General features: G+C 35.4%; 1 protein-coding gene and 1 pseudogene across 1 annotated transcript; both read left to right on the forward strand.

Moving 5' to 3' along the window:
- The first annotated feature begins 458 nt into the window (after positions 1-458).
- On the forward strand, positions 459-10801 carry LOC140888425 (triosephosphate isomerase, cytosolic-like; annotated as a pseudogene).
- Positions 10164-11737, forward strand: LOC140888426 (uncharacterized). The gene is made up of 6 exons (XM_073296102.1): positions 10164-10236; positions 10593-10701; positions 10787-10841; positions 10937-11055; positions 11135-11313; positions 11391-11737. Exons 1-6 carry the CDS (start codon positions 10164-10166, stop codon positions 11735-11737), a joined length of 882 nt encoding a protein of 293 aa, XP_073152203.1.
- The last annotated feature ends 15510 nt before the right edge of the window (positions 11738-27247 follow it).

Below are 27247 nucleotides of genomic sequence, written 5' to 3' on the forward strand. Positions count from 1 at the left end.
GAGATCTTCAAAGGCAACAATTGTATATAATTTTGACATATGTAGGTCGAACAATTTATTTATTTGGGAATTTCGTACATGCATGTAATTTATAATACTAAAGAATTATCAGTGCTCTCAACTTTGTGGGAGACAAGTTAGGTGATTAATTATTTCAACCATGTTCTTGATTTTTTTTTCTTTTTGCTCCGAATTTTTTGTTCTTTGTATTTATTTAGATTTATGTTGTTGATTAATTGTGTGTATGAGTGCAAGTGTTGGTGATGATTAGGTGGAGAAGTGGGATTCCATTTTCTTGGTACGGTTATTTAAAGGGTTTGTTGGTTTATTCTGGTCATTTGGAAGCAGGATCTATTTCAGGAGCAACAAATGGAATTTATGTGTTGGATTTTGAAATCTAATTCATTAGTCGTTAACTTTGAGTTGCTTCAAATTTTTTAGTAACTGAGGAATATTACATGGCGATGGAGGATCAGAGAGTTGTTGCTGATGATTCTGATGTTAATGAAATTAAAGCCAAACATGACAAAGAAGAAGATGAATTCAGAAGATGTTGTGAGGATAAGGATGAGGATGCATTGAAAGATAAAATTGTTTAATGTTGATTTAGTGATACATATATTTTTACTTCATCAATCAATGTAAAAGCCGAAGCCATATGTACTTTATTACTTCGTCAATTAATGAAACTGCTGCAGAAAGGGCATGTTTTTACTTCGCTAAGTTACATAACATTTGAAGTTAAATAGAACATTTACTTCATCACTCAATGTAAATACCGAAGTCATATATGTTCTATTACTTCGTCGTTTAATGAATCAACGGAAGTCATATATGTTCTATTACTTCATCACTTAAGAAAACTGCCGAAGTAAAATATGCGCATTTAATTCGTCAGTCAACGTAAATGGCGAAGTTATAGATGTTATATTACTTCGTCACATAATGTAAATGCTGAAGTAAAAGGCATGCTTTTACTTCAGAACCAGTCCAATATTAAGCGAAGTAAAATGGTACCCTATTACTTCAATAATTTCATGCCTAATACTTCGGTTATTAAGCGAAGTAAAATGGTACCTATTACTTCACGTGTATCTACTTCGGTACTTTTCTATCTACAACTTCAGTTAATATGCGAAGTAAAAGACATAAATTCTACTAGTGGAGCCATCCAAAAGAAACACAAATGGGCTCGGTCTCCTGTTTATACTAGGTTTAAACTCATTCTTTTTTAGACCGGTCAAGGAGGTACTATTGATACCTCGTGCAAATATTTTACCCCGAACCCATTCATGGTGGGTTTATATTTGCTGGCCCAAAGGTTATAGTACCATTATTAGGAGATACGGTGTGGACCATTTTTCATATATTAGGTCTTATCATGATCTGGGCTGCCGTTAATGGGCCGACCCAAGCTGGGCCCAATGGGATGTGCGTACTTTTCTAGTTCAAGTAGGACTCATATGCATTCAAGATAAACTTGACCATTTATAGATATTCACAAGATAGGGATAAACTTAATGGTGGTCCAATGAATGAAGAGTCATACTCTAAGACATTTTATATTTTGACTAGAGGTGTCAAAATGGGCTAGGCCCGTCGGGTTGGTCCGCCCCAACATACAAAATAGGTGGGCTGGGTTGGTAATTTCCCAAACCACCTTAAAGGTGGGTCGGCCCACACCGCTCCGCCTAATCGTGAGCTGGGGTGGGTTGAGGGTTGACCCGTCAAAACCCGCAAAATTACATGTAAGCCTGCTGGGTTGGCCCGCCCCACCACTTAAAATAGGTGGGTTGGGTTGGGATTTTCCCAACCCGCCTTAAAGATGGGTCGGCCCGTCTAATGGTGGGTTGCGACGAGTTGTGGATCGGTCCGTCCTGCCAGCCCGTTTTGACACCTCTAATTTCGACTAGATAAATTACTCCATTCACCCCATTAATACATGTACGGTTATGGTTTTATTCATTCATTACACATTATTCACTACGCACTCATTCATTCACAAGTTTTTCTTTTTTTGCATTCATCACACCCTTCGCCTTCAGTACACTGATTTAGGCATTTTAGGGGTCACGACGAAAATACTTTAGGTATCCCCTGACCTAGTTGTTGCTTGTGCATGACCTATTGGTACTCGACCCGACCTGATTTGAAGAAAAATTGGTGTATCTATTCTACTAGACCAAACCCGACGTAAAATTCCGACATCATCATATATACATCTGTCTAACAAAATTTCATGTATTTTCATACGTATTATAAGAATATTTTTAGTGTATTATAAGTTGAAAAAGTAAAAATTATGTGTTTGGACAAAAAAAAATTGTTATATTGTAAAAAAATATTTTTTTAAAGAATAATCTTCGAATATAATTTTTAGAGAGTAACTCATATTTGTTTTAAAATATTTTTAGAGTTAAAAGTAATAACGAAAAACAAATTACACGACTTTTTAATTATAAAAAGTTTTTCTAAAATAATTGTTTGGCACCATTTATTCATTGAGTAAATTTTAAATTATTTTGAAAAAAATCATTTCTATAAAATATTTATAAATAACTGTGCAAAGAGAAGTTTGTTTTTTATTATGAAAATATAATATTTAACCAAAAAATAAAATTTATTTTTGGTTTGGAGGCCCCTTCGCCTTTTAAAAAAGACTTTTGTTTGTTTAATATATTATTTTTCACTACAAAATATCATTAGTTTTTTGTTATTATTAAATATCATGTATAATTTGAGTGAATATATGATCAATAGAGTAAAAATATAGTTTTTTATATTAAAAGTAGGGAAAATTTCTTTTTTGGTCCTGTATATTTGTCATTTTGCGATTTTGGTCCTTTATATTTTCATATTGCAGTTTTAGTCCGCTATCTTTATTTTTTTTGCAATTTTAGTCCTTTTTCCGATGTGGCGCTGACGTGGCATCAATTCAATGCTGATGTGGAGCTGACGTGTACAGTGTCACGTCAGCATTTTCGAAGAAAAAGGACCGAAATTGCCAAAAATCAAAACATACAGGACTAAAACTGAAATGTGAAAACATAAAGGACCAAAATCACAAAATAACAAACATACAGGACTAAATTTGCAATTTTCCCTTAAAAGTATTGTTTTTTACATTTATGTATAAGTATAGATCAGATTAACTCTTCTCAAAAATATATACATATATATATAAAAGATTGTTGCACATGAGATTACTCTTGTTCATAATAGTTATAATGCAAAATAATATCGATTTTTAACGGAGGATTGTTATGAAAAAAGAAAAAAACAAAAAAAAATGTTTCATTAAAATGTTTTTTTAATCAATAATTATGTAGACATGTCTTGAATTATTAAGATCGATTAATCGAACTATTGGTAAAATTAGGCCCCGAACCTATACATATCAATTCGGGCCGGTCCACCCCAGAACCCTCAACCTGCCTTGGTTCACCATCAGGAGGAACAGGTCGGCCCAAATTGATGCGGGTTGGGAATATCCCAACCCAATCTAATTTGTCATGAGTTGTTTGTGAGTTGGGCGGACCAACCTGCCAAAAAATAAAAAAGATTCAATAAAAATTTAAAAAATAAAAATAAATTTAAAAAATGATACATAGACAATTATAAATGATATACATATTTAAAAAATAATTAAAAATAAATAAATCATTATGAATAATATAAAAATTTTAAATTAATCAATTAAACATAAATTATACAAGTCATTTAGAACTTATAATCATATATAAAATATTTCAATCAATAATACATAAAATATTTAGAATATTAATTATAATATAAATTTTTTTAAAAAAAAAATTGGAGGGCCAACTAGCCCCGACACGCCTCTAAAAGAGTTGTCAATTCTTCAACCCAAACCGCTATTTTTTAATGACAGGGCGAATTGGTTCGATAGGTTCAACCCGAATTGACATGTCTACTTGGACCTGAGAAGAGATTTCCAACTTAAGCCCAAACATATAACTATTAAAGACAAATCTTTTTTAAAATACAGGGATTATATTGTCAATTTTTTTTAAAAATGCTTACAAAGTCTAACTTATATTATAGGGCCCAACAAATTTTGAAACAAACCATTGGAGATTAATAGTCATTCAGGAGACCATTCTTAGAAGTCTTTAATATGCTGGAATAGCTTAATTAATGCTTATTGAACAAATCCAAACCCTTTAATTTGACACGTCTAATTAACTATTCTTAAATAGAATTTATGCCAATTTCAAACTTTAAAGGAAATTAGTGGCAAATTGTCATCTATTTTGCTGTCGATACGTAAAATTAGCTTGACATTATAAACTATTTCTTATTTAATCTTAGACATACCACATATCTAATTGTACAATAAATATGTATCTGCCAAGAAAATTTATAATTCTAAAAGTTTCTTTCTTATTCTTTGGGGTTGATCTTATTTGGAAGTCCTTGGAGTTGTGAAAGTTTAACAATTTGAATTTTTTTTGTTTACTATTTTTAAAAATCATTTGCTCAATCACATTAGATTATATATATATTAAAAATTTTATCCTTTGAACAACAAAAGGAAAATGTAAAACTTTAATATAACTAAAAAATAAATAACTTCAAAATAATTCGAACCAGCAATGAAGACAGAAACATGAAATTGAAAACTGCAACATCTTGACAATAGAAAGAAGACAGAACCAAATGTACTCGGATTTCAGAATCCATCCAAGACACCAAATGCAATAAAAGCCAACTTGAGTATCAAAACAACTAAACTGTATGCCTATAACCACACGAAGGTATATAAAAACGTTGTCAGAATATATCAAAGCACGCGATCAAGGAATAACACAACCTCATACAATTCATATACATGAAAAGCAACAACATCTACAACCAAAACTTAAAGAGCCTTCTATCTCGCATTATTGATAATCTTGAAAGAGGAGGAATCACAATTCTCAAAACTTAGAAAATTTAGATGAAATCACAATCCTTGAAACCTAGAAAAGCATAAAAGCATCAAAGGGCACCATTTACGTCTATGATAATTTTCAAAGAGAATGAATCGCAATTCTCAAAAGAAGGATGGAGAGGAAGAAGTCAGTATCCATTTTTCACGAGCATGATCTCTCCACGTTTTCACGATGTCATGACCCCGAGCATCCCAACTTGATCATTCAAAATGCAAAATCGTGGTCAATACCCGGAAATATGAGAGCAATCCTCTCACTTCAGGGCTTATAAATAGCCTCCATGAGGAATCACAATTTTTACTTTCACTTGCCTAAAATCATCATATTACTCTCATATTTCCTTAAGCCCACTCTCTATCCTGGTGTGACTTAATTATCAGGGTGGTCCCGTCGAAAAATCTTTCAGCCCCCCACTAACAAGCTTTCTTGCTTTTCATTGTTTGCAGATCTCCCCACAGGTGGAAAGGTGATAGCTCAGAATATTTCTTGTCATACCCACATAAGCCCGGCCTTGATCAATAGCCTACCTTAAATATTCTATCGACCCGGGCATACGATTTATCAAAATCACGCCAATAATTTCTAAAAGCCAGTACAAAATATTTACTCATGGCTCATTCCAATCTACACATCCAAAGCCTCATCGAGTTTTTCGATATGAGCCCGTTTGATATCAAAAGCCAAATTAAAAGAGCATTTTTTTAAAAAAAAAAACTTTTGTAATTTATAATGTGTTTGGATGAATATTTTGGTAGTTAAAACAAAAAATACTTTTTCAAGCTAAATTTAAATTATTATTTTTTTTAAAAAAAAAAAACCAAAATTAGAGCTCAAAAAGCGCTTCTTTTTAAAAATTCACTACCAATACCCATTTTCTTGTCGAGCACTTCTAGTGATCTTAGTCGAACATACTTGGCTGTATGACGGAATTTATTCAGGATGTAGAAGAAATTAGATGAAAGCTTAAGTAACAGCAATTTATGACATGACCTTGCATGAGTATTCTGTTCCCTACATTCTTCTAAGTCTTAATGTTGAGGATTCAAGCTCCATAAACCTTGCATGTTTATCTCTGAAAGCAAGAGATTAATATTTTTCTGTTGAGAAACTTGTATAGTGTATACAACAAAGACCAAGAATCGTGTTCTGTTGTGCCCTTGAACTACCTAAAGTTTCCATTCTTGATTTTGAATACAATTTCCTGTATATGAGCTTGGGCCACTCATATTTGAATTTAAAATTGTTTCGCGGAACTATTCCTAGAGATTGAACCAGCATATGATTAGTTTAAATGAAATTCCAATAATATTAGGACGTCCATTTCTAGCAACTTCAAATGCTTTCTTTTTGGTTTTTTAGCTTAAGCACTTTCTGTTATGCAATCATGCAAATTAGATTTTCATGTTATTACTTGCTGGAGTCACATTGATGTTTTGCCCTACAGAGGTGGTTGTAAGCCCTCCTTTTGTTTTTCTTCATGTCGTAAAAAATCTCCTTCGACATGATTTTCAAGTCGCTGCTCAGAACTGTTGGGTTAAGAAAGGGGGTGCTTACACTGGTGAGGTTAGGTATGTCATCTTTAATATGTTTTATTAATTTTTATTGTTGCATGTCTGCAAGATCAATGGGTTTAGGCGTTTAGCACATAGGTATTAGAAGCCATCCACACCTAGGCTCAAGGTGCAGTAATTCAGCGATTTTTATGCAAAGCATGTGCCATGGCCGAGGCTGTGAAGCGCATGCCTATATGCAGTTTAAAGGCTGAAGTCAAAAGTTTTAAATACAAGATGAAATAAATTGTCGTGGTCATTGATTTTTTGTTTGAGACCAATAAATCAAATGTATTTTTCAATTGTTTTAAAAGTACATTTGGATGATATGTGGCCTAATTTATTTAACATATCTAAATTTAAGAACATTACTCTTTAGTAACCCTTGCTTCAGTAAGTTGCATCGCGCTCAGTTTGTTCTTTGTCTTCAGACACACACAGCCTTTGTAGTTTAATTACTAGAGTTTAGAAAGTTTTGGATTTATGTTTTCTATAACGTTTGACATTTGAAATAATTTTCCTAGTAAATAATATATTTACGCAGTACTTGTCTAGAGACCTCATTTTCTTATTCCCTGTAGTTTGAAATGGTTGCTTTCTGTTAGTTTATTCAATTTTAATTTTGGACATCCATTCCCACTCGGAATGTATGTAATAGCATTTTTTATGAGTTTACTTTGACAGTGGTTCATAAATCATGTGTTCTTTTGTCTAGTGCCGATATGCTCGTCAATCTGAAAATACCGTGGGTAATTCTTGGTCACTCTGAAAGGAGAGCTTTGTTTGCAGAATCAAAAGAGGTATTTCATCCCAGTGATTTATAATAAATGGAATTGAATTATATATTAGTTATTGGATCTTACTCTGTTTTTACTTAAAATTTATATATTTTTGTGCTGACTTCTCATTTCAGTTTGTTGGAAGTAAAGTTGCGTATGCACTTGGTCAAGGTTTGAAGGTAATTGCTTGTGTTGGAGAGACCCTTGAAGAGAGAGAATCAGGATCAACTCTTGATGTTGTTGCTGCACAGACGAAGGCTATTGCAGGTACTTGAGTCGTCTCAAAGAACTGTTCTGTGACTCTGTTTAAGTTTGTTTTTCCTGGTTAACTATCTGAACTTTACTCTATTTCCATTTTTTTCCTCATAAAAAAAACCTATGCGTCGAAGGTGCATAAATCTTCAGTTCTTGGGATTTTAATTTTTGCTATTTTCTTGTCGGTAAAATATGAAACTGGTTATGAAGCATCTCTTTATGAATTCGAGGAAATGAAGTGAACAGTTCGAACTAGAATCTCTGAAACTTCATGTTAAAATGTTTCTGTACATTCTCGTTTGTCTCAACACATGTTTTCTGTGTAACTGACAGACTGAGTTGCGTAATGTATGTTTCTGTGATGTTCACTCCACCTCCTCACTTTTTTCTAGATTACCAGCATTGGATTTATTTCTTTTCAAAAGCTCAAGGGAAATAGTTAGTCGTAGTCTGAACACCGCTAAATATACAACTGATGTGGCAGTTCCATCTTTGGTTGGGTTGTTTTTTAACTTTATATTGTACTTGCCTTGTTATTTTAGCTACCCATTCGGCTACATGAAGTGCTTCCTTTGAGTGCTCGGAGCAAATGTTCATGAATTGTCGTCTCACTTGTCCGTTGTGACACTTTTCATGTTCTTTTCGTTTAATTGTTTAGTAGGATTTCAAGAGTTTTTTTTTTTTGCTTCCACAAGCTTTGCACTCTAAATCTGAAGTGGTTAGTTACATGAAAATTTATTGTGTAGTTGAAGCACTTGGTCAGTTCGACTGGGGAGACTTTCTGATTTTAGCATCATGTTTCCAGTTTCATATATAGGGAATTATTCTCATCCTTCTGGTTTAAACATGTTTCTTCACCCCTAAATGAGAATAGTAATTCTTGTTTTTTTTCCCAAAGCCGGGTGAGATATTGTAAATTGAGCCGGGAAATAACAGTATGCTAAGTTAACTGATGACCTTGTATGGGCATGCATGGAAATTTTGCTTCTTGTTCAGGGTTCAGAATAATCTTTTTGTTTGCATTGCTTTGAGGTTGCATTTGGTTTGAAGTCATTTGAAATCCATTGAGTTCAAATTTATTTTCATTGTTAAATAAGTTAAATAGAGAAAACTCAAATACATCTGCATTTTTTTTACGTTATAGTTGTACCAATCACAATGGCTTTTAAATGTTTCCAATATTCTAAGGATTTGAAATTCATTCTAATTAGAATAATTATAATGTGAAGAAATAGAGAGATGAATTTGATTTTTTTATGAAGTTATCTAAACAATGCAAATGTATTCAAATTCATGGATTTTAAATAATTTAATCCAAACATGACCTGACTTCATTCACAACATAAAATCATTTTGATTTTCAGGCTGATTGGACTAATGTCGTCTTGGCATATGAACCTTTTTGGGCTATCGGAACTGGGAAGGTTGCCGCTCCTGACCAGGCTCAGGAAGTATGTTGACTTCAACAATTCCATATTTACATAATAAACACACACGATTATTGCCAAAATCAATTTATTCACTCTATATCCTGGCCCACTGCAGCCCCCACTCCCCGGAGCAGACAGATAAATTTGTGTATTGGTTCTGGCACTCCTTGAACTTGAATATTGTGAGCTCAATTTATGTAATGATGTCCAGGTACATTGTGAATTGAGAAAATGGCTTCAAGCAAATGTCAGCTCTGAGGTTGCAGCCTCGACCAGGATTATGTATGGAGGTAATGTCCAATGTCTAGCCAATTTATGGAACAACACTTTTATGCAAATTTAAGAAACAGTACTCTATTTGCTTTTAGAACTAGCGTGACATATCCATGACACACTTGTCATCCATACACTACCTCTCTCTCTTTTTGCACGAGAAGACTAATGTTGCAACCACAACATTTATGTTTACTTTCATTACTCAAACATAGTTCTAGTTCGACTACCTCAATCCAAACTGCCGGATGCCATTTGCAAATGACTTGCTACCAAATGCTACTGAATTACAGGTTCTGTAAATGGTGGCAACTGTAAGGAATTGGCTGCGAAACCTGATGTTGATGGTTTTCTAGTTGGTGACGCATCACTTAAGATACTCTACGACCCTTTCTTTCTCTTTCTACGTTGGTAAGGTTGCTTTTAATCCTAACTATGCTATGAAAATGATGATTTTTAATGATACAATGGAAGATAAAATCATATTCCTCGTTTCTCACGTGTAGCCGGAATTCATCGACATCATCAAGTCTGAAGGAAAGATGGGAAGCATATTGGGTGCGGTTAAAAGTTACTACCCTGATAGTCCTTCAAAAAATGTGAGTTGTTTTGGTTCACAAGTAATTAAATCTGTTTATGAAGAGGAACACCCCAATCTTTTCCTTTAACACAAAATTGTCTTTATATTTGCAAGTCTTGCAATGATGGATCTGATCATTCGAGCAGTAAGAGCCAAGACTTTCCTTCATCTTCATACTATCGATGCACGTATGAAGAATTGAGGAAAATCGGTAAGTTTTCTAGAAACAGACCCATGTAAAAGCTCCACTTTTTTTGTCATTCTCGTGAAATATGAAATTCAGATATGTCTCGGTATCCGGTTCAGATCACAACATTAAAACGGATGTATCCATCAGCAATATGGGGCTTTTGTTCAGTCAGGCCACCCTATTGGGAGTTATATTTGGTTACCTTAAACAGAAAATTTTGAACAGTGAAAAGTGAGAGATTATTGACTGGGTTGTGTGACCTGGTTCTGACTTTACCATACCCTATTGGGAGTTATATTCTTTCTGCTGGTTTTAGCTATGTTGATCCTGTGTTTGCTTTTAATATGTAATAGGTAATAACATTATCTGGCAGGTTTATATTATACCAATTCTTATTAGTTTCTTGATTGTTTAACTTTTGAAATGGTTCCCTTATCATAAACAAACATTTCTTGACATGCATATATGCAGGTGAATGGGTTGTAGCACATAACTAGCTTGTATATACTTAACTCAGAACCTACTTCAATCCGGTTTTATGCACCTATCAATGATGAGTTGATCTTTTTTGTTGTAACAGGAAAAGGTGGATTTGGCCGTGTCTTTGAATGTAGACACAAAATTGATGGGATGACATATGCTGTGAAAAAGATTCGATTCTACGAAGATAAAGAAGATGAGGTGATCCGGTGAGTTCTTCCCTTTCTTTGCATGTGAAATTTTTAAACGTTAGTTTGTTGTCATTAATTTTGTTTTGAAATGCATAATGCTTAGGGAGGTGAAGATTATGGCGGGTTTAAATCATCCCAACGTTGTCCGCTACAATCAAGCAAGTTTGCGGTTTTTTTAAGCAACTCGTTATGATCATGACCTGCGTCATTCAGAAAATATTGATAATTCGTTTTCTTTAATAATTTTGTGTAGGCTTGGATTGAGGATATTCATGGAGTAGTTTCTACAGATGAGGAGTCTTATGGAACGGATATTTCTGGTTCACCACGACCAGCAAAGATGCTATATTTAGCGATGGAATTTTGCCACGGGTGAAAGTCAATTTCTTTGCTTTAGAGTGAATGATATTTTTTTGGAATCAATTATGATAAATTGTTGATTGATTTGTAGGACATTGGAACAAGTCATAGAAAACCCACCGCAACGAACACTGATTGAAAAATATTTCGCACAGATGCTCCAAGGTCTCAAATACATTCACGAAAAAGGCATAGTCCACCGAGATTTGTCGAAGCAGAACATTTTGCTGGATTTTGATGGAAACATCAAAATAGGAGATTTTGGTTTAGGTAAGTTCAATTTTATAAAGTTATTTAATCTGTTTTAGTTTTTAAATTTAACTTCTCTGTCCAATTCTTTCTTTCAGCCATACTCTTTGACAGGGCAGCAGCTGATTGTTCCATGATGACATCTGGACCGGTAGGAAATGTTTCCTACTTTGCTCCAGAAATGACTAGATCCCCCACTTATATAAATGAAAAAACCGATGTGTTCTCGCTCGGATTGATCTTTTTTGAGATGGTTTATCGCATGGACACTCAATCCGAAAGAGCACACATGTTCGAAAAAATACGGAACGGGTCGTTGGACTGGAGCACAATAAATCTGGGGTATGATTTCATCCATCACCTACTGGAAATCGATCCTTGCAAGCGTGTTTCTGCTGAAGAGGTTCTGGATTTGGTTAGAGTAGAGAAGGGTAATATTTCATGAATGTAAGTGTGAACATCAACAACTGCGTGTGTACATTGATGGTAGTGTTATTACTATTGTGAAATCTCTTGGTGGCTGTATACATTCCACGTAGTTAATGACTTTGGTTTCTTGTTCTGTCTGGTATTCTTTTATCCTTTTTTTTTGTTACACTTTGTGCTGTTCGTCAACGTTACTATAATTCTTGTTTCTTCCCCTCCCTCTTTTTTGAGAATTGTGATTCATTCTTTTAGAAAATTATCAGAGGTGAAAGAATGGTGCCCTTTGATGCTTGTATCTTTTTCTAGGTTTCAAGGATTGTGATTTCATCTAACTTTTCTGAGTTTTGAGAATCGTGATTCCTCCTCTTTCAAAATTAATGCGAGATAGAAGGCTCTCTAAGTTTGGGTTGCAGATGTTTCTTTTGTCCTGTTTCTTTGTTTACTTTTCTCACTCATTTTGTTTTCTTTATATGAGTTTTCTTGCTGCTTCTCATGGTAATAATATACATCAGTTTAGTTGCTTTAATCTTCTCATGTTGGCTTTTTCTGGTGTTTGGTGTCTTGGATTTATTCTGAAATACATCTTGTCACATGTGTTGCCTACTCCATTTGGTCTGTCTTTTTCGTATTGCCAAGAAGTTGCAGATTCAACTTCATGTTGTTTCTGTTGTTTGTTTTCCATTTCTTGCTGGTTCGAATTTTTTTCTAAATTATTTTAGTTTTTAATTATATTGGAGTTTTACATTTGCCTTTTGCTGTTCAAAGGATAATATATTTAATATATATAATCTGATTTGATTAATTATCTGTTGCAATGATTTTTAAAAATAATAATAAAAAATAATAATTTCCAATTGTTAAACGTTTTCAAATCCAAAAAACAAACAGGAATTCCAAATAATATCGAGCCCAACGACTAAGAAAGAAACCTTTTAGAATTATAAAGTTTTCTTGTCGATACATATTTATGTCAAGCTAATTTTACGTGATATCGACAGTAAAATAGATGACAATTTGCCACTAATTTCCATTAAAATTTCAAATTATCATAAATTCCATTTAAGAATAGTTAATTTAACCTGTCAAATTAAAAGATTTGGATTTGTTAAATAAGCATTAATTAAGCTATTCCAGCATATTAAAGACTTCAAAGAATGATCTCCTGAATTACTATTAGTTTCCAAAATTTGTTGGGAACTATAATATAGGCTGGACTTTGTTAGCATTTTAAAAAATTACAATGTAATCCCAGTATTTTTTGAAAAGGTTCGTCTTTCATTAATAGTTACATGTTTTGGGCCTAATTAATAATTGAAGACATGTCTACATAACTATTGAATAAAAAAAACATATTAATGAGACCTTTCTTTTCTTCTTCTCTTTTTCCATAACAATCCTCCATTTTTTTAAAAAAACATTTCTTCAGATATTTGTATTAATTCTTTTTCCTTTGTTCTAAATTAAATTAATTTTAGTATATGATATATGATAAAATTTCATATTATCAATATTATTTTCTTCATATAACTATTATGAAGTATGAACAAGAGTAGTCTCTTGTACAACAATCTTATGGAAATATATTCTTGAGATGAGTTAACTCGATCTCCCTACTTATGCATAAATGTAAAAAAAAAAAAAAAAAATTAACATATTAAATTATATTTTTACTCAAATTATCATGTATTCACTCACATTAGCTATGATATTACATAATATCATAACTAATGATATTTTGTAGTGAAAATTGTTGGAAAAATTTGAATTTGATAAATGAAATTTGAATTTGATGAATGAATTGGAGTGAAAAACTTGTCTTAATGAATTGGAGGGAGGAAAAGGTTTGTCCCAAATTAAAACAACTCCAATGTATTTTTTTCCTTAAATAATCCAATTTTGGATTATGTGATTGAACTCTTAGGACACCAGATGTTTTGTAAAAGGACAATACGCTAATCGATGCAACAAATACATACGTGCGACCGGCCGGCTCGGCTCGATGGGGTTTTATGATCCAATTATTCTTTATGGATAAAATAATATTAATATTATTTTATTGTGCCCGAGCTGACAAATATTGCAGCTCTAGCGCAGCACTCCACTTGCGGGATATAAGAGGGAAAATTTACGACTCTTTTTGGACTTATTATGTCATGGGTTACATCCTTAGGCCATAAGACATGTTTTTTGGAGTCTTAGTCTATATATATGATTGTTATAAGTTATAACGCATAAAAACAGGACTTTGATATCTGATAACGTGAAACATCATATTTCAGTTTTTCTGCAAATTCTCCCCACTCTCTCAAAAGAAAGTTGCTACGTATTTTTAGTTCGTTGAATTTCGAGATATTTTTTGTGCTGATATATCTCGTTCGCAAAGTTGTTGTATCTTAGAGACGATAGCCGCCAACGATGAGCACTGTTAAACGGACAATTTCGTCTTGCGGATAGAGACATTCTCTCGCATCGACTAACTTGTTGTTGTGCTGTTCAGAATTCGAAATACATATCTATTAACAATCGCAAGACAAAATTTTTGTATTTTTTGGATTCTGAATATTACCGTCTCGTTCACTCCTCTCGCTTTAGCCCCCGCACATGGAGAAAAGCCGCCAAAGTTTTCTAGTGTCGACTGCAAACGTTGGCAGCAGTAGATGTTGTTCTATCTGACAACACTTAATCTGTCCAGATTCCTCAAGGAGGATCCCCCTGTAGTTGTTAAAGGCGATTCAGACACTCAAATAAGGACTACAGTTGACGCATGGAATCACAGTGATTTTTTGTGTCGAAACTACATCTTGAATGACCTTGATGACACTCTCTATAATGTCTACTCCTCTGTCAAAACTGCCAAGGAACTTTGGGATTCCTTGGAAAAGAAATACAAAACTGAAGATGCAGGCATAAAGAAGTTTGTGGTTGGCAAATTTCTGGACTTTAAAATGGTAGACTCAAAAACTGTGATGAGTCAAGTGCAAGAAATACAAATTATCTTGCATGACTTGTTGGCCGAAGGAATAGAGATCAATGAACCATTCCAAGTCGCATATATCATTGAAAAGTTGCCACCGCAATGGAAGAACTTCAAGAACTACCTTAAGCACAAACGTAAGGAGTTAAAACTTGAAGACCTTATTGTGAGACTTCGCATCGAGGAGGACAACAAAAACACCGAGGCCAAGTCACATAAAAAAATGATGGAAATCGAGGCCAAAGTAAATCTGGCAGAATCAAGTACGAGTCACAAAAAGAAGCTCCCCCATGATGGAAAAAGCAAAATAGGAAAGCGAAGAAATTCCAGGAAAGTTGCTACAACTGTGGCAAACCGAATCACATGGCAAGAGACTGCCGAATTCCAAAGAAAAACAACAAAAGTCAAAAACCAAAGCAAGCAAACATGGTTGAAGAAAGGTATGTGCCTTTAGCAATTTCTGATATTGATCTCAGTGCTGTTATTTGTGAGACTAACATGGTGGATGATCCAAAAGGACGATGGATCGATACTGGCTCTACGAGTCACATTTGTACAGATAAAGATACGTATTCCAACTATGCCACCGTTGGAGTTACAAAGTTGTTCATGGGAAACTCTGCAACTTCAGATGTCGTTGGAGTTGGTAATGTAGTGCTGAAGATGACGTTGGGCAGGAGATGACGCTCAAGAATGTACTACATGTGCCAGACATTCGTAAAAATTTAGTTTCAGGTTCTCTTTTGAGAAAGGTAGGGTTTAGATTGGTGTTTGAGTCCGATAAGTTTGTGTTAACAAAATCCGATGTATTTGTTGGTAAAGGGTACCAAGATAGTGGTCTCTTTAAGTTGAATGTACTGAATGTTATCCACCTTGAGGCGAAGAATAAAATTGTTGGTTCTGCTTACTTGACTGAAAGTTATGATTTATGGCATGAACATCTAGGACATGTTAACTTCAACACGTTGCAAAGACTTGAAAATTTAAGTTTAATACCTATGTTTAAAAGAAATCCACAACATAAGTGTGAGATTTGTGTTGAAGCAAAAATGGCCAAAGCTCCATTTCACTCTGTCACGAGAAGTACCACGCACTCGAATTAATACTCACTGATGTATGTGATTTAAAAAATGATACAAACACGAGGTGAAAATAAGTACTTTATAACATTCATTGATGACTGCACCAAATTTTGCTATGTATAATAATTGAAAAGCAAATATGAAGCAATCGAAGCTTTCAAGAAATATAAGACAGAGATTGAAAATCAACAAAGTTCAAATATTAAAATGATTCGAAGTGATCGAGGTAGAGAATATGTGGCTCTTTTTGAAGAATTTTGCTCAACCTTGGGCATCATTCATCAAACGACAGCCCCATACTCAACTCAATCCAATGGTGTTGCACAACGCAAGAATCGAGCCTTAAAGAAAATGATGAACGCATTGTTAATAAATTGTGTCTTACCTCAAAATATGTGGGGTGAAGCGATTCTTTCAGCAACTTACATTCTCAACAAGATACCAATCAAAGAATGTAAGGAAACACCTTATGAACAGTGGAAAGGTCGTAAACATTCTTAAAAATACCTCAAAGTATGGGGATGTTTGGCTAAAGTAGAAGTAACTAAGCCAAAACAAATAAAAATTGAGCCTAAAATGGTTGATTGCATATTTATTGGTTATTCATATAATAGTAGTGCATATTGAGTTTTAGTGCATAAGTCAACAATTTCTGATGTAATGAAGGCACAATCATAGAGTCAAGGAATGCTGTATTTTTTGAAAATATCTTTCCTTGTAAAGAAAAGAAAGAAATAAGTTTGAACAAGTGAACTTATGATAATACTCATGAAAACACAACTGAAACTCCACAAAACAATGATGAACCAAGACGAAGCAAGCGAGCTAGAGTTGAAAAGTCTTTTGGTCATGATTTTCTAACATACATGTTAGATAATGAACCAAGAACTCTTCAAGAAGCGTTATCAAATCCTGAGGCTCTTTTTTTGAAGGAAACAATACAAAATGAAAAAGATTCCATCATGCATAATCATACGTAGGAGTTAGTTGATCTTCCTCCGGGATGTAAACCTTTGGGATCCAAGTGGATCCTTAAAAGGAAATACAAAAAAGATGGATTTTGATTGTATTATCGGTATCGATATGTTAACCAAGTACAGAGCTATAGTTGACTGTTTTCAGAAGATTAAGATTCAGACCTGAGATGGCTGACAAGTGGAAATTTTATGGTAAGGGATCACGAGCCAGAATTCCTTTAGTATCTGTTCTTGACTGATTTTTTGCAGAAAGAAGCATTAGGATTCCTTATTTACGCAGTTGATGTATTGAAAACTAGCCCAAAACTGGCTGATTTTCTAGTGGTTAGTGAATTCGCTGATGTCTTTCCTGATGAGATTCCGGGATTGCCACCATATCGAGAGGTAGACTTCAACATTGAATTGATGCCAGGTACACAACCGCTATCAAAAGCACCTTACCGTATGGCACAAATTGAAATGAAAGAGTTGAAAGTGCAACTTGAAGATTTGTTAGCCAAAGGATACATTAGACCGAGTATCTCTCCTTGGGGCGCTCCGGTTTTGTTTGTCAGAAAGAAGGACGGATCGATGAGATTATGTATTGAATACCGACAATTGAATAAAGCAACGGTAAAGAATCAATATCCTTTACCTCGTATAGATGATTTATTTGATCAATTTTAGGGTTCGTCAGTATATTCAAAGATTGATTTGAGGTTCGACTACCATCAATTTAGAGTAAGAGATGAAGATGTATCGAAAACTGCTTTTCGAATGAGGTATGGTCATTATGAGTTTATCGTTATGCCTTTCGGTTTGACCAATGCCCCGGAAGTATTTATGGGAATGATGAATAGGATTTTTCAGAAATATCTAGATGATTTCGTTATTATATTTATTGATGATATTCTGATATACTCAAATAACTTGTGTGATCATGCTGACCATTTGAGAATAGTTTTGAAGACGTTGAAAGAGGAAAAACTGTATGCTAAGCTATCCAAATGTGAGTTTTGGTTGAAAAAGGTGGTATTTCTTGGTCATATTATATCCGGAGACGGTATTTCTGTTGATCCGAGTGAAGTTGAAGTTGTGATCAGTTGGCCTAGACCGACATCTGTACCAGAAATTTGAATTTTTATGGGCTTGGCAGGTTATTATCGTCGATTTATCAAAGATTTTTCTGCTATTGCGAAGCCTATTACTCAGCTTACACAGAAAAATTCACCGTTTATTTGGTCTGAAGCTTGTGAAGCTAGTTTCCTTGAATTGAAGAAAAGGCTGACAAGTGCACCAGTGTTGATTATTCCCTCAGGTACTGGTTCTTTCACTGTGTACTATGATGCTTCTCACAGGGGACATGGATGTGTTCTTATGCAACGAGATCAAGTCGTTGCTTATGCCTCTAGACAACTGAAGCCTCATGAAGTTCGATATCCAATTCATGATCTTGAATTTACAGCCATTGTCTTTGCGTTGAAGATTTGGCGTCATTATTTGTACGGTGAGACCTTTGCAATTTATTATGATCATAAAAGTCTGAAATATCTGTTTACGCAATCTAAATTGAACATGAGACAAGAAAGATGGTTAGATTTGTTGAAGGACTTTGATTGCGAAATCAAATATTATCCAGGAAAATCAAATGCGGCTGCAGATGCTCTAAGTAGAAAGTTATGTGCTTTATCCTTATCTACTGTAGGTATATATCATTTGATTGAAGATTGTTGTCTTTCTGGAGTAACATTTGAGACAGATATGAGGCCGATGAAAGTGTGTGCTATTCGAGCTGAGCCTGAATTATTGATTCAAATCAAGGTTGCACAGAAAAAAGATCAGGATATTCAGAAATCCATTGAAATGGTTAAGTCTGGACATCAATATGAATATAAGGTTAGTGCTGATGATGTATTATATGTGAATAACCGACTTGTTATTCCCAATGTTTCTGATCTGAAACAACGGATATTGAAAGAGGCACATTGTAGTCGATACAGTATTCATCCTAAAGGCAGAAAAATGTATAATGATTTGAAGAATCATTACTGGTGGAAGAAGATGAATCTGATGTCACTGAATACGTGTCTAGATATCTGAATTGTCAACATGTAAAAGCTGAGAGAAAGAAACCTGGTGGTTTGTTACAAAGTTTATCTATTCCTGAATGGAAATGAGATCACATTTCTATGGACTTTGTGACAAAGTTGCCACGATCATTCCGAGGATGTGATTCTATTTGGGTGATCATTGATAGATTGACGAAATCTACGTGTTTTATTTCATATCGAATGACTTATCGTCGTGATCAAATGACATATTTATATATTCGAGAAGTGGTAAGATTACACGGTGTGCCAAAGTCGATTGTATCTGATTGAGATCCGAGATTCACTTCACACTTTTGGCATAGCCTACAACAAGCTTTAGGTACGCGTTTACATTTGAGTACCGCTTATCATCCACAAACTGACGGACAATCTGAACGAACTATTTAGACTCTTGAGTATATGATGAGAGCTATTGTACTGGATTTTGGTATTACATGGCAAGATTCGATACCATTAGTGGAGTTTTCATACAACAACAGTTATCAGACTAGTTTTGAAATGGCTCCAATCATAGCACTGTATGGAAAGAAATGTCGATCACCACTGTATTGGGATGATGTGTCAGAGGTACCCGAGTTGGGATCGGATATGATCAGACAGATGACTGAGAAGGTGAAATTGATTCAGCAGAGAATGAGAACAGCGCAGCATAGACAAACCAGATATGCGAATACGTTATGTTTTGACCAGGGGGATAGAGTGTTCTTGAAAATTTCACCGTTCAGAGGCACAGTCAGATTTGGAAAGCGAGGAAAATTATCTCCACGATTTATTGGGCCGTATGAGATACTTGAGAAGATAGGCAATCTTGCTTATCGACTCGCTCTTCCTAAAATTTTTCTGGTATTCACGATGTATTCCATGTTTCGATGCTGAGGTAGTATCAACCTGATGAATCTCATATCTTGCAATCTGATGAAGCTGAATTAGATGAAAATCTTAGCTACTTTGAATAGCCTATTCAGATACTTCATAGGAAAGAAAAGCAACTCCGAACTAAGACCATTCCATTGGTGAATATTCAATGGAGTCGGCATGGAGCTGAAGAAGCGACATGGTAAATTGAAAAATACATAAGACAGAGATTTCCCTATCTATTTCACTAATGTGAGTTCTTATTCAGTTTTCTGTTATTCTTTATTCTTATGTGGACTGCTTATCTAGATTGCTTATGAATTCAAGGACGAACTCATGCCTTAGTGGGGGAAAAATGTAAGGCCCGTGATTATTTGATTTAATCCGAGATTATTTAATTTTAATCCGGGAATATTTAATTTGAGAATTTTTAGAGTTTAGATTTAAATTCTAATATTCTTGAATTATTTAGGATTGAAATTGAATTAAAAAGAGGGTCGATGACCGAATTTCAAAATATGAAGAATTGAGGGACTAAAGACGCAATTTGGCTTGAGGTTATCTCATTATCTGGATTATTCATTCACTTGCACGTGTAATTGAGAGAGAAATCTCAAAATTCTCATAACAAAGACGATAGCCTCAATTTCTCTTTGAAAGTTGATGTTCAAATCATCCTCGTGAGACAAGATTCGATTTGGTGTAAGTATATTCATGATTCAATCTGTTTTGAGATGTTGTGTGTTAGAAAAATCAGAGTATGAGCATGCATAGGTGTTCTTGAGCTTCTATGTATTCCAATATCGAAACCGGGTTGAGGATTAGTGGTTGAATGAATTTATGATTATTCCAGCATGTATTTCGATTTGTATAGCATATGATTATGCTGGGTTTCGATGGGTTATTGTTAATAAGAGTTGTTTGTGACGTAATGAGATTGGTATTTGAGTTCGATATTGTTTCGGTTACCGATTTGCAGTCGTTACGCCGCCGGTTAACGATTTGAAGCTAGTTTGATATCTTGTTATGAAAGCTGAATATGATTGAATGTGTTGCTGATAAATTGATCTTATGATCACGTTTTTTTTCAGCTTTGACAAGAGTTTGATTGACTCGAAAAATCCACTTTCGTACCAAAGAAGATTTTCTTGAGGTTTGAAGTTGTTCTTTGAGAATGGAATAATGAAAGTGAGCAGATTTTTATGTGAAGTTGAATAGATTATGATATATGAGTTCTTTTTGTTCTACTTCAGATTTGAAGCTTCAAGAACCGAGACAAAACGAGAAGGTATAATACGACATTGCAAGTCAGAGATTTGTAGCTCGAGAATGAAGCTTCTTGAGTTATCCCGCCAAAATCACATACTTGTTTATTGTTTTGATTATATTGTGATGTTGTCGATCCATCACAGGTAGTGGATATTTATTTGATATGAGATGATACGAGATATGAATTGATTCTTATGCCAAGGTCTGAGGCGACCTTAATTTTGAGTCTGATGAGACGACGATAGATGGATATACATGTCAAGATCTTATACGAATCTTGATGGCAAAGAGTGTGATAAGAATCAATTCTTTATATATGCATTTACTCTATTCGAGTTGAAATGTGTAGAGTAGATATGCTTTTATTTAACGCGTATATATGTTGATTATACTGAGATTGTATTATCACCGGATGTTTTTGGCTGTCGTTTTGTTTTGTATGTGTGCATGAAGACAGATGAGGCATGGTAACGCTTATCGTGTCACGCCCAAATTATCCAACTCAAGCAGATAATCACTGAAAATGTAGTAGTGTGAGTAGGGATCGTTCTCACGAGGAAAGGTAAATTCAATGTGTTCTAAATAAAATAAATGGGGGTTTTCAAGTTTGGATTAACTACTAAAAACTTTAAGCAATCAAAATTCACTAGCAAGCAAAATTTAAATAAAAGACTGGAGAAATTCAATAAGAGACGAGACTTGGTATCGGTCGACTACACCCTTGATATTCATTCATTCAATCATCGATTCTCTAAAATAATTAATCTTATTAAATATTCGTCATTGAAAATTCAATTCTTGTTTCACCGTAATATTAGTTAATTAGAAAACAACATTCTTAATTAACCCTTACCAATGGACCAACCCGATAACAGCAATCTAGATTTAAATCCACGGTAGAATTCAAACTAGTAAAACTGACAAAATCAGACAACACAACACCAGTGGTTATATTTAGCCTATCCAATAATTGACCCTACGAGATAATAAATTCAATAGCAGAAATTATCACACGTAGTTGGTTCGCAAATTAGGTTATTCAAACAATTACGGATTTGAATTCCAATATAGCTATCGCTTGCAATACAAAATCCTAAGATGGCCAATCCAAAAATCTCGCATACAAACATAAAATAAAACAGATCAAATATTGATACTTAATAAAAATTAAAACACTACAAATCAAATCTCATAAATGAAGTATACCAAGGGTTTGTCTCCCTCAACCAAGTAAAAGAGTTTAGCTATAACGATTTATAGCAAAATTCACAAAATTCAAAGAAAAAGAAGAAAACTAGGATTAAGAATTCAAGAAGAAAACCTAGCCTCCAATGTGTCTCCACAAGTCTGATAAAAAAAATCATACTAAAACGGAATAATAGTCTAATAAAGGCTAGGAAATAAATTAACAAAGTTTCCAAAAATATATTTTTTTTTCTGAAACATAACGCCCGCTCGATCTGCAAGAAATAGCGGATCGAGCGGCGTGAATATCCAACTGCTACTGCCTCGTGTAAATAGGGCTCGCTCGATCGGTAAACATCTGCAGATTGAGCAAGAGAAATTGTCCTTCCTACTGTCCTCAAAATATAAGCGCTCGCTCGATCTGCATACTCTTGCGGATCGATCGAGAGAGAATTTCCAAAAATTGTCCAGCATTTCCCTTGCTTCAAATCTTTGTTCCTCCGAGGTTCCATCTTAGTCCGCAAAATAAGTGACCTAACCACAAAAACAAGAATCCCATCATGCAAACACGGAAAATGCAATACGAACAAAATGCTAAAATAAAACATGCAACTAATGCGAAACAACAACAAAAATGATACTAACAAATGCAACAAAAACACAACTATCAAATACCCCCACACTTAATCCTTGCTCGCCCTCGAGAAAGTTATGCAAAAACAAAATGAAACAGAACAAACATCTAAACAAGGATGAATCACACAATTCATAGCCTCAGAGAAAACCATTTTCACCTCACAAAAAAAAAAGTTCATAGAAACTCTCAATTATCAATGATGCACCTTCAGTCGAATGCGAACATGTGTGTGTGTCATGTTACCCCAGTTACATGCTACTTCAAAAGAACAAAGTTTCAAGACTGTTCGCCGACCTATACCAATTCAGTGCAATCTACACAATCAAGAATTCTCCTCCCAACAATCCTTCAACACAACACAACTTTCTTGAGAATAATTACGCACCTTTGGATTTTACACCCGGTATTGCTTTAGCCCCAATAATTACCCGCAAACTTAGCTACAACTAAGACATGATTAGGATTTCAATCCCTTTGTCTATAGCCCGGATGGAGCATCAACCCCATTTTATTTGCATACTTAGCCTTGATCTTACTCTTTTAGGATTTCAATCCTGTCAAGGCCCGGATGGAGTTGTGAATTTTATTATTATTTTTTTTTTCTAGGTGCGCCCAAGATCATTTATGTCATATCAAAGAAATCATCAAGATTCAAACACTATCAAGTTTCACAAACACCTATTGTCGTGCAATGGTCCAACAGACATCCACAATATCTAATACATCGCTACACTTCACTGGTTAAACATACGTGCTTAAGAATATTCAACAAACAACCTACGGTTTCTCATATCCAATCGAGAGTTAAATTTTTTCAAAAATCCATTTTTCAACTATCTCGTCATAGGCTAATGATTTCATCCTCAACTCATGCATTTGGATAACACAAACAAAAATAACAACAATAAGATGAATAAACAACACAAGAAAATGTAACAACGAAACAAAATGCATGTAATGTAACCCCCCCACACTTAAACAACACATTGTCCTCAATGAGAGTAAAAGTGATAGGTGCAATTCGTCGAACACCTTACGTGCGAATAAAAATCCTTTAACTCCTTGAAAAATACAAGATCAACAATGAAGAACTACGTCCGGAAGATGCCTAAGGAGAAAAGCTCGACAAAAATAACCCATGACTACAAAAAATTGAGGATGGTGACCGGCGGTGGACATGAGGTCCGACGTGAGAGAGGCCGGAGAAGACGGCGGAGAAGATAGCGTCCGAAGAGTTGTGGCGGAACTTCCGAGAGATTTGCCTGTGAATTAAAAGATGGAAATATGAAATTAGGGAAGAAAATTAGCTAAAAACGAAAGGTGGGGCTGTAGGGAGGCACAAGAGAGAAAAGAGAGAATAAGAAGAAAAGAAAGAAAGAAGGGGGAAGGGAGTCGGCGTTTTAATTAAGGTAAAAGTACTCTCGCTCGATCCGCAAGATGTTGCGGATCGAGCGAGACAAATGTGCAAACTCACTGTCCTGACTAAAAGTGCTCTCGCTCGATCCGCAAGATGTTGCGATCGAGCGAGACAAAAGTATAAACTTACTGTCCCGAGCAAAATAGCACTCGCTCGATCTGCAGGAAATAGCGGATCGAGCGAGACAAATTGAAATTTTTTTTTTCGATTTTTCAAAAAACGAGCAGAAGTAAAAATGAAAGAAACACTGGGTTTCCTCCCAGTCAGCGCTAAATTTGCAGTCAGTCTATAGCTTGACTGCATGCCGTGATTTATTCGACATTTGGCGGGGCATCAAGAGTGATATCATGCTCTTCTACTCCGACGTTCATTTGGACTCCTTCATAATAGTGCTTAAGCCGATGGCCATTCATCTTGAATGTTTTGGATGTGTCCAAACTTTGGATTTCAACTGCACCATGAGGAAAGACATTAGTTACAACAAAAGGTCCATTCCAACGCGAACGTAACTTACCTGGAAACAACCGAAGTCGTGAATGATAGAGCAAAACTTTCTGACCCACTTCGAAGTACCGTCGGGAGATCATCTTGTCATGGAAAGCCTTTGTTTTGTCATTGTAAATTTTAGAGCTAGCATAGACATCATTCCGGATCTCTTCTAATTCTTGCAACTGTAGCTTCCGGTGCTCGCCGCTCTCATTTATCTGCATGTTAAAAGTTTTTATAGCCCAATAAGCTCGATGCTCCAACTCCACTAGTAAATGACATGCTTTCCCAAAAATCAACCGATATGGAGACATTCCAATTGGTGTCTTGAATGCGGTTCTGTATGCCCACAAGGCATCATCCAATCGCAAGCTCCAATCCTTTCTCGTAGGATTCACGGTCTTCTCTAGGATAGATTTGATTTCTCTGTTGGATACCTCATCTTGACCGTTGGATTGTGGATGATATGCCGTGGAAATCCTGTGCGTTACATGATATTTCTTCAGTAGACTCGCCACGGTTCGGTTGCAGAAGTGTGTGCCTCTATCAATGATGAGGGCTCTAGGAATTCCAAACCTAGAGAAAATGTGATGCTTGATAAACTCTACAACAACTTGAGAATCGTCAGTATGGGTGGCCTTTGCTTCCACCCACTTCGAGACATAATCCATAGCAAGTAATATATAAATATAACCATGTGAATTTGGAAAGGGTCCCATGAAGTCGATGCCCCAAACATCAAAGATCTCACAAACTAGAATAGGTTGTTAGGGCATCTCCTTTTGTTGGGAGATGTTACCTGTCTTTTGGCATTGGGCGCACGACTTACAAAACAGGTAGGCGTCTCGAAATAAGGAGGGCCAGAAGAATCCGCTGTACAACACCTTCCTTGCTGTCCTTCTCGGTCCAAAGTGGCCACCACATGAATAGGAATGACAAAATGTGATAATAGGGATTACCTGGCTCGCGGGAACGCATCGTCGTATAACTTGATCAGCGCAGTGCTTCCACAAGTATGGATCATCCCACACATAATACTTCGCATCACTTCTCACTTTGTATTTTTGCGCCTTAGAAATTTCAGAGGGGAAACGATTAGTAACTAAATAATTCACAATATTTGCGTACCATGGTAATTCGATGGTCGTCGAGAACAGTTGTTCATCAGGAAATTTGTCACACGAATTCAGCTCCTCATCAATATGAACTAGACGACTCAAGTGATCAACAACTAGATTCTCGGCCCCTCTTTTGTCTTTGATTTCTATATCGAATTCATTCAGCAGTAGTATCCATTGGACCAGCCTTGGTTTTGCCTCTTACTTCGCCATCAGAAAACGAAGAGCTGCATGGTCAGAATAAACAATAACCTTAGCACCAAGTAAATATGAACGAAATTTTTCTAAAGCAAAAACTACTGCTAAAAGCTCCTTTTCAGTAGTGGAGTAGTTTCTTTGGGCATCGTTCAGAATGCGCGAAGCGTAGTAGATAGCATGTGATGCTTTCCCAACTTTCTGGCCTAAGACAGCGCCGACGGCATAGTCATTGGCGTCACACATAATCTCAAAGGACTTGCTCCAATCCGGTGGTTGGATTATTGGTGCAGATGTCAAGGAGTTCTTCAATTTGTCAAAGGATGATTTTCATGACTCATCAAACTCAAATTACACATCTTTTTGTAATAGCCAGCACATGGGGGATGCGATCTTGGCGAAATCTTGAATGTACCTCCTGTAAAAATCTGCATGGCCAAGAAAAGAATGCACTTCCCGCACACATGTGGGGTAAGGTAGAGATTGAATGATATCAATTTTATCTCTATCTACCTCTATTCTCTTTGATGACACAACATGACCCAAAACCACACCTTGCCCAACCATAAAATGACATTTTTCAGAATTCAAAACGTGGTTGGTTTTGACACACCTCTTAAGGACAAGTGCAAGGTTAGATAGACAGTTTCAAAGGAATCACCATAGACAGTGAAGTCATCCATAAAAACTTCTAAGATATGCTCAATAAAGTCTAAAAAAATACTAACCATACACCGTTGGAAAGTGGCTGGTGCGTTGCAAAGTCCAAAGGGCATCCGTCGATAAGCAAAAGTGCCAAACGAGCATGTGAATGCCATTTTTTCTGATCCTCTCGCACGATAGTAATCTGAAAATAACTAGAATATCTATCAAAAAAACAATAGTAAGGATGACACGCTAACCTTTCAATCATTTGATCAATAAAGGGTAAAGGAAAGTGGTCCTTTCGGGTTTCGGCATTCAGCTTCCTATAGTCAATACAAACCCTCCACCCATTTTGAATACGGGTGGGAACCATATCGTTATCCTTATTCTTCACAACGGTGATTCCGGTTTTCTTGTGTACCACTTGGACCAGACTGACCCACTGACTGTCAAAAATTGGGTAGATAACCCCAACTTCAAGTAGCTTCAGAATCTCAGCCTTTACCACCTCCATCATCGGTGGATTCAGTTTGCGTTGCGGCTGACGTGAGGGGTTTGCTCCTTCCTCCATCAGAATTCGGTGCATGCATGTAGACGGG

This window comes from Henckelia pumila, chromosome 3 (genome assembly GCF_033568475.1).
Source record: "Henckelia pumila isolate YLH828 chromosome 3, ASM3356847v2, whole genome shotgun sequence".
In the NCBI taxonomy this organism is placed as follows: Eukaryota; Viridiplantae; Streptophyta; class Magnoliopsida; order Lamiales; family Gesneriaceae; genus Henckelia; species Henckelia pumila.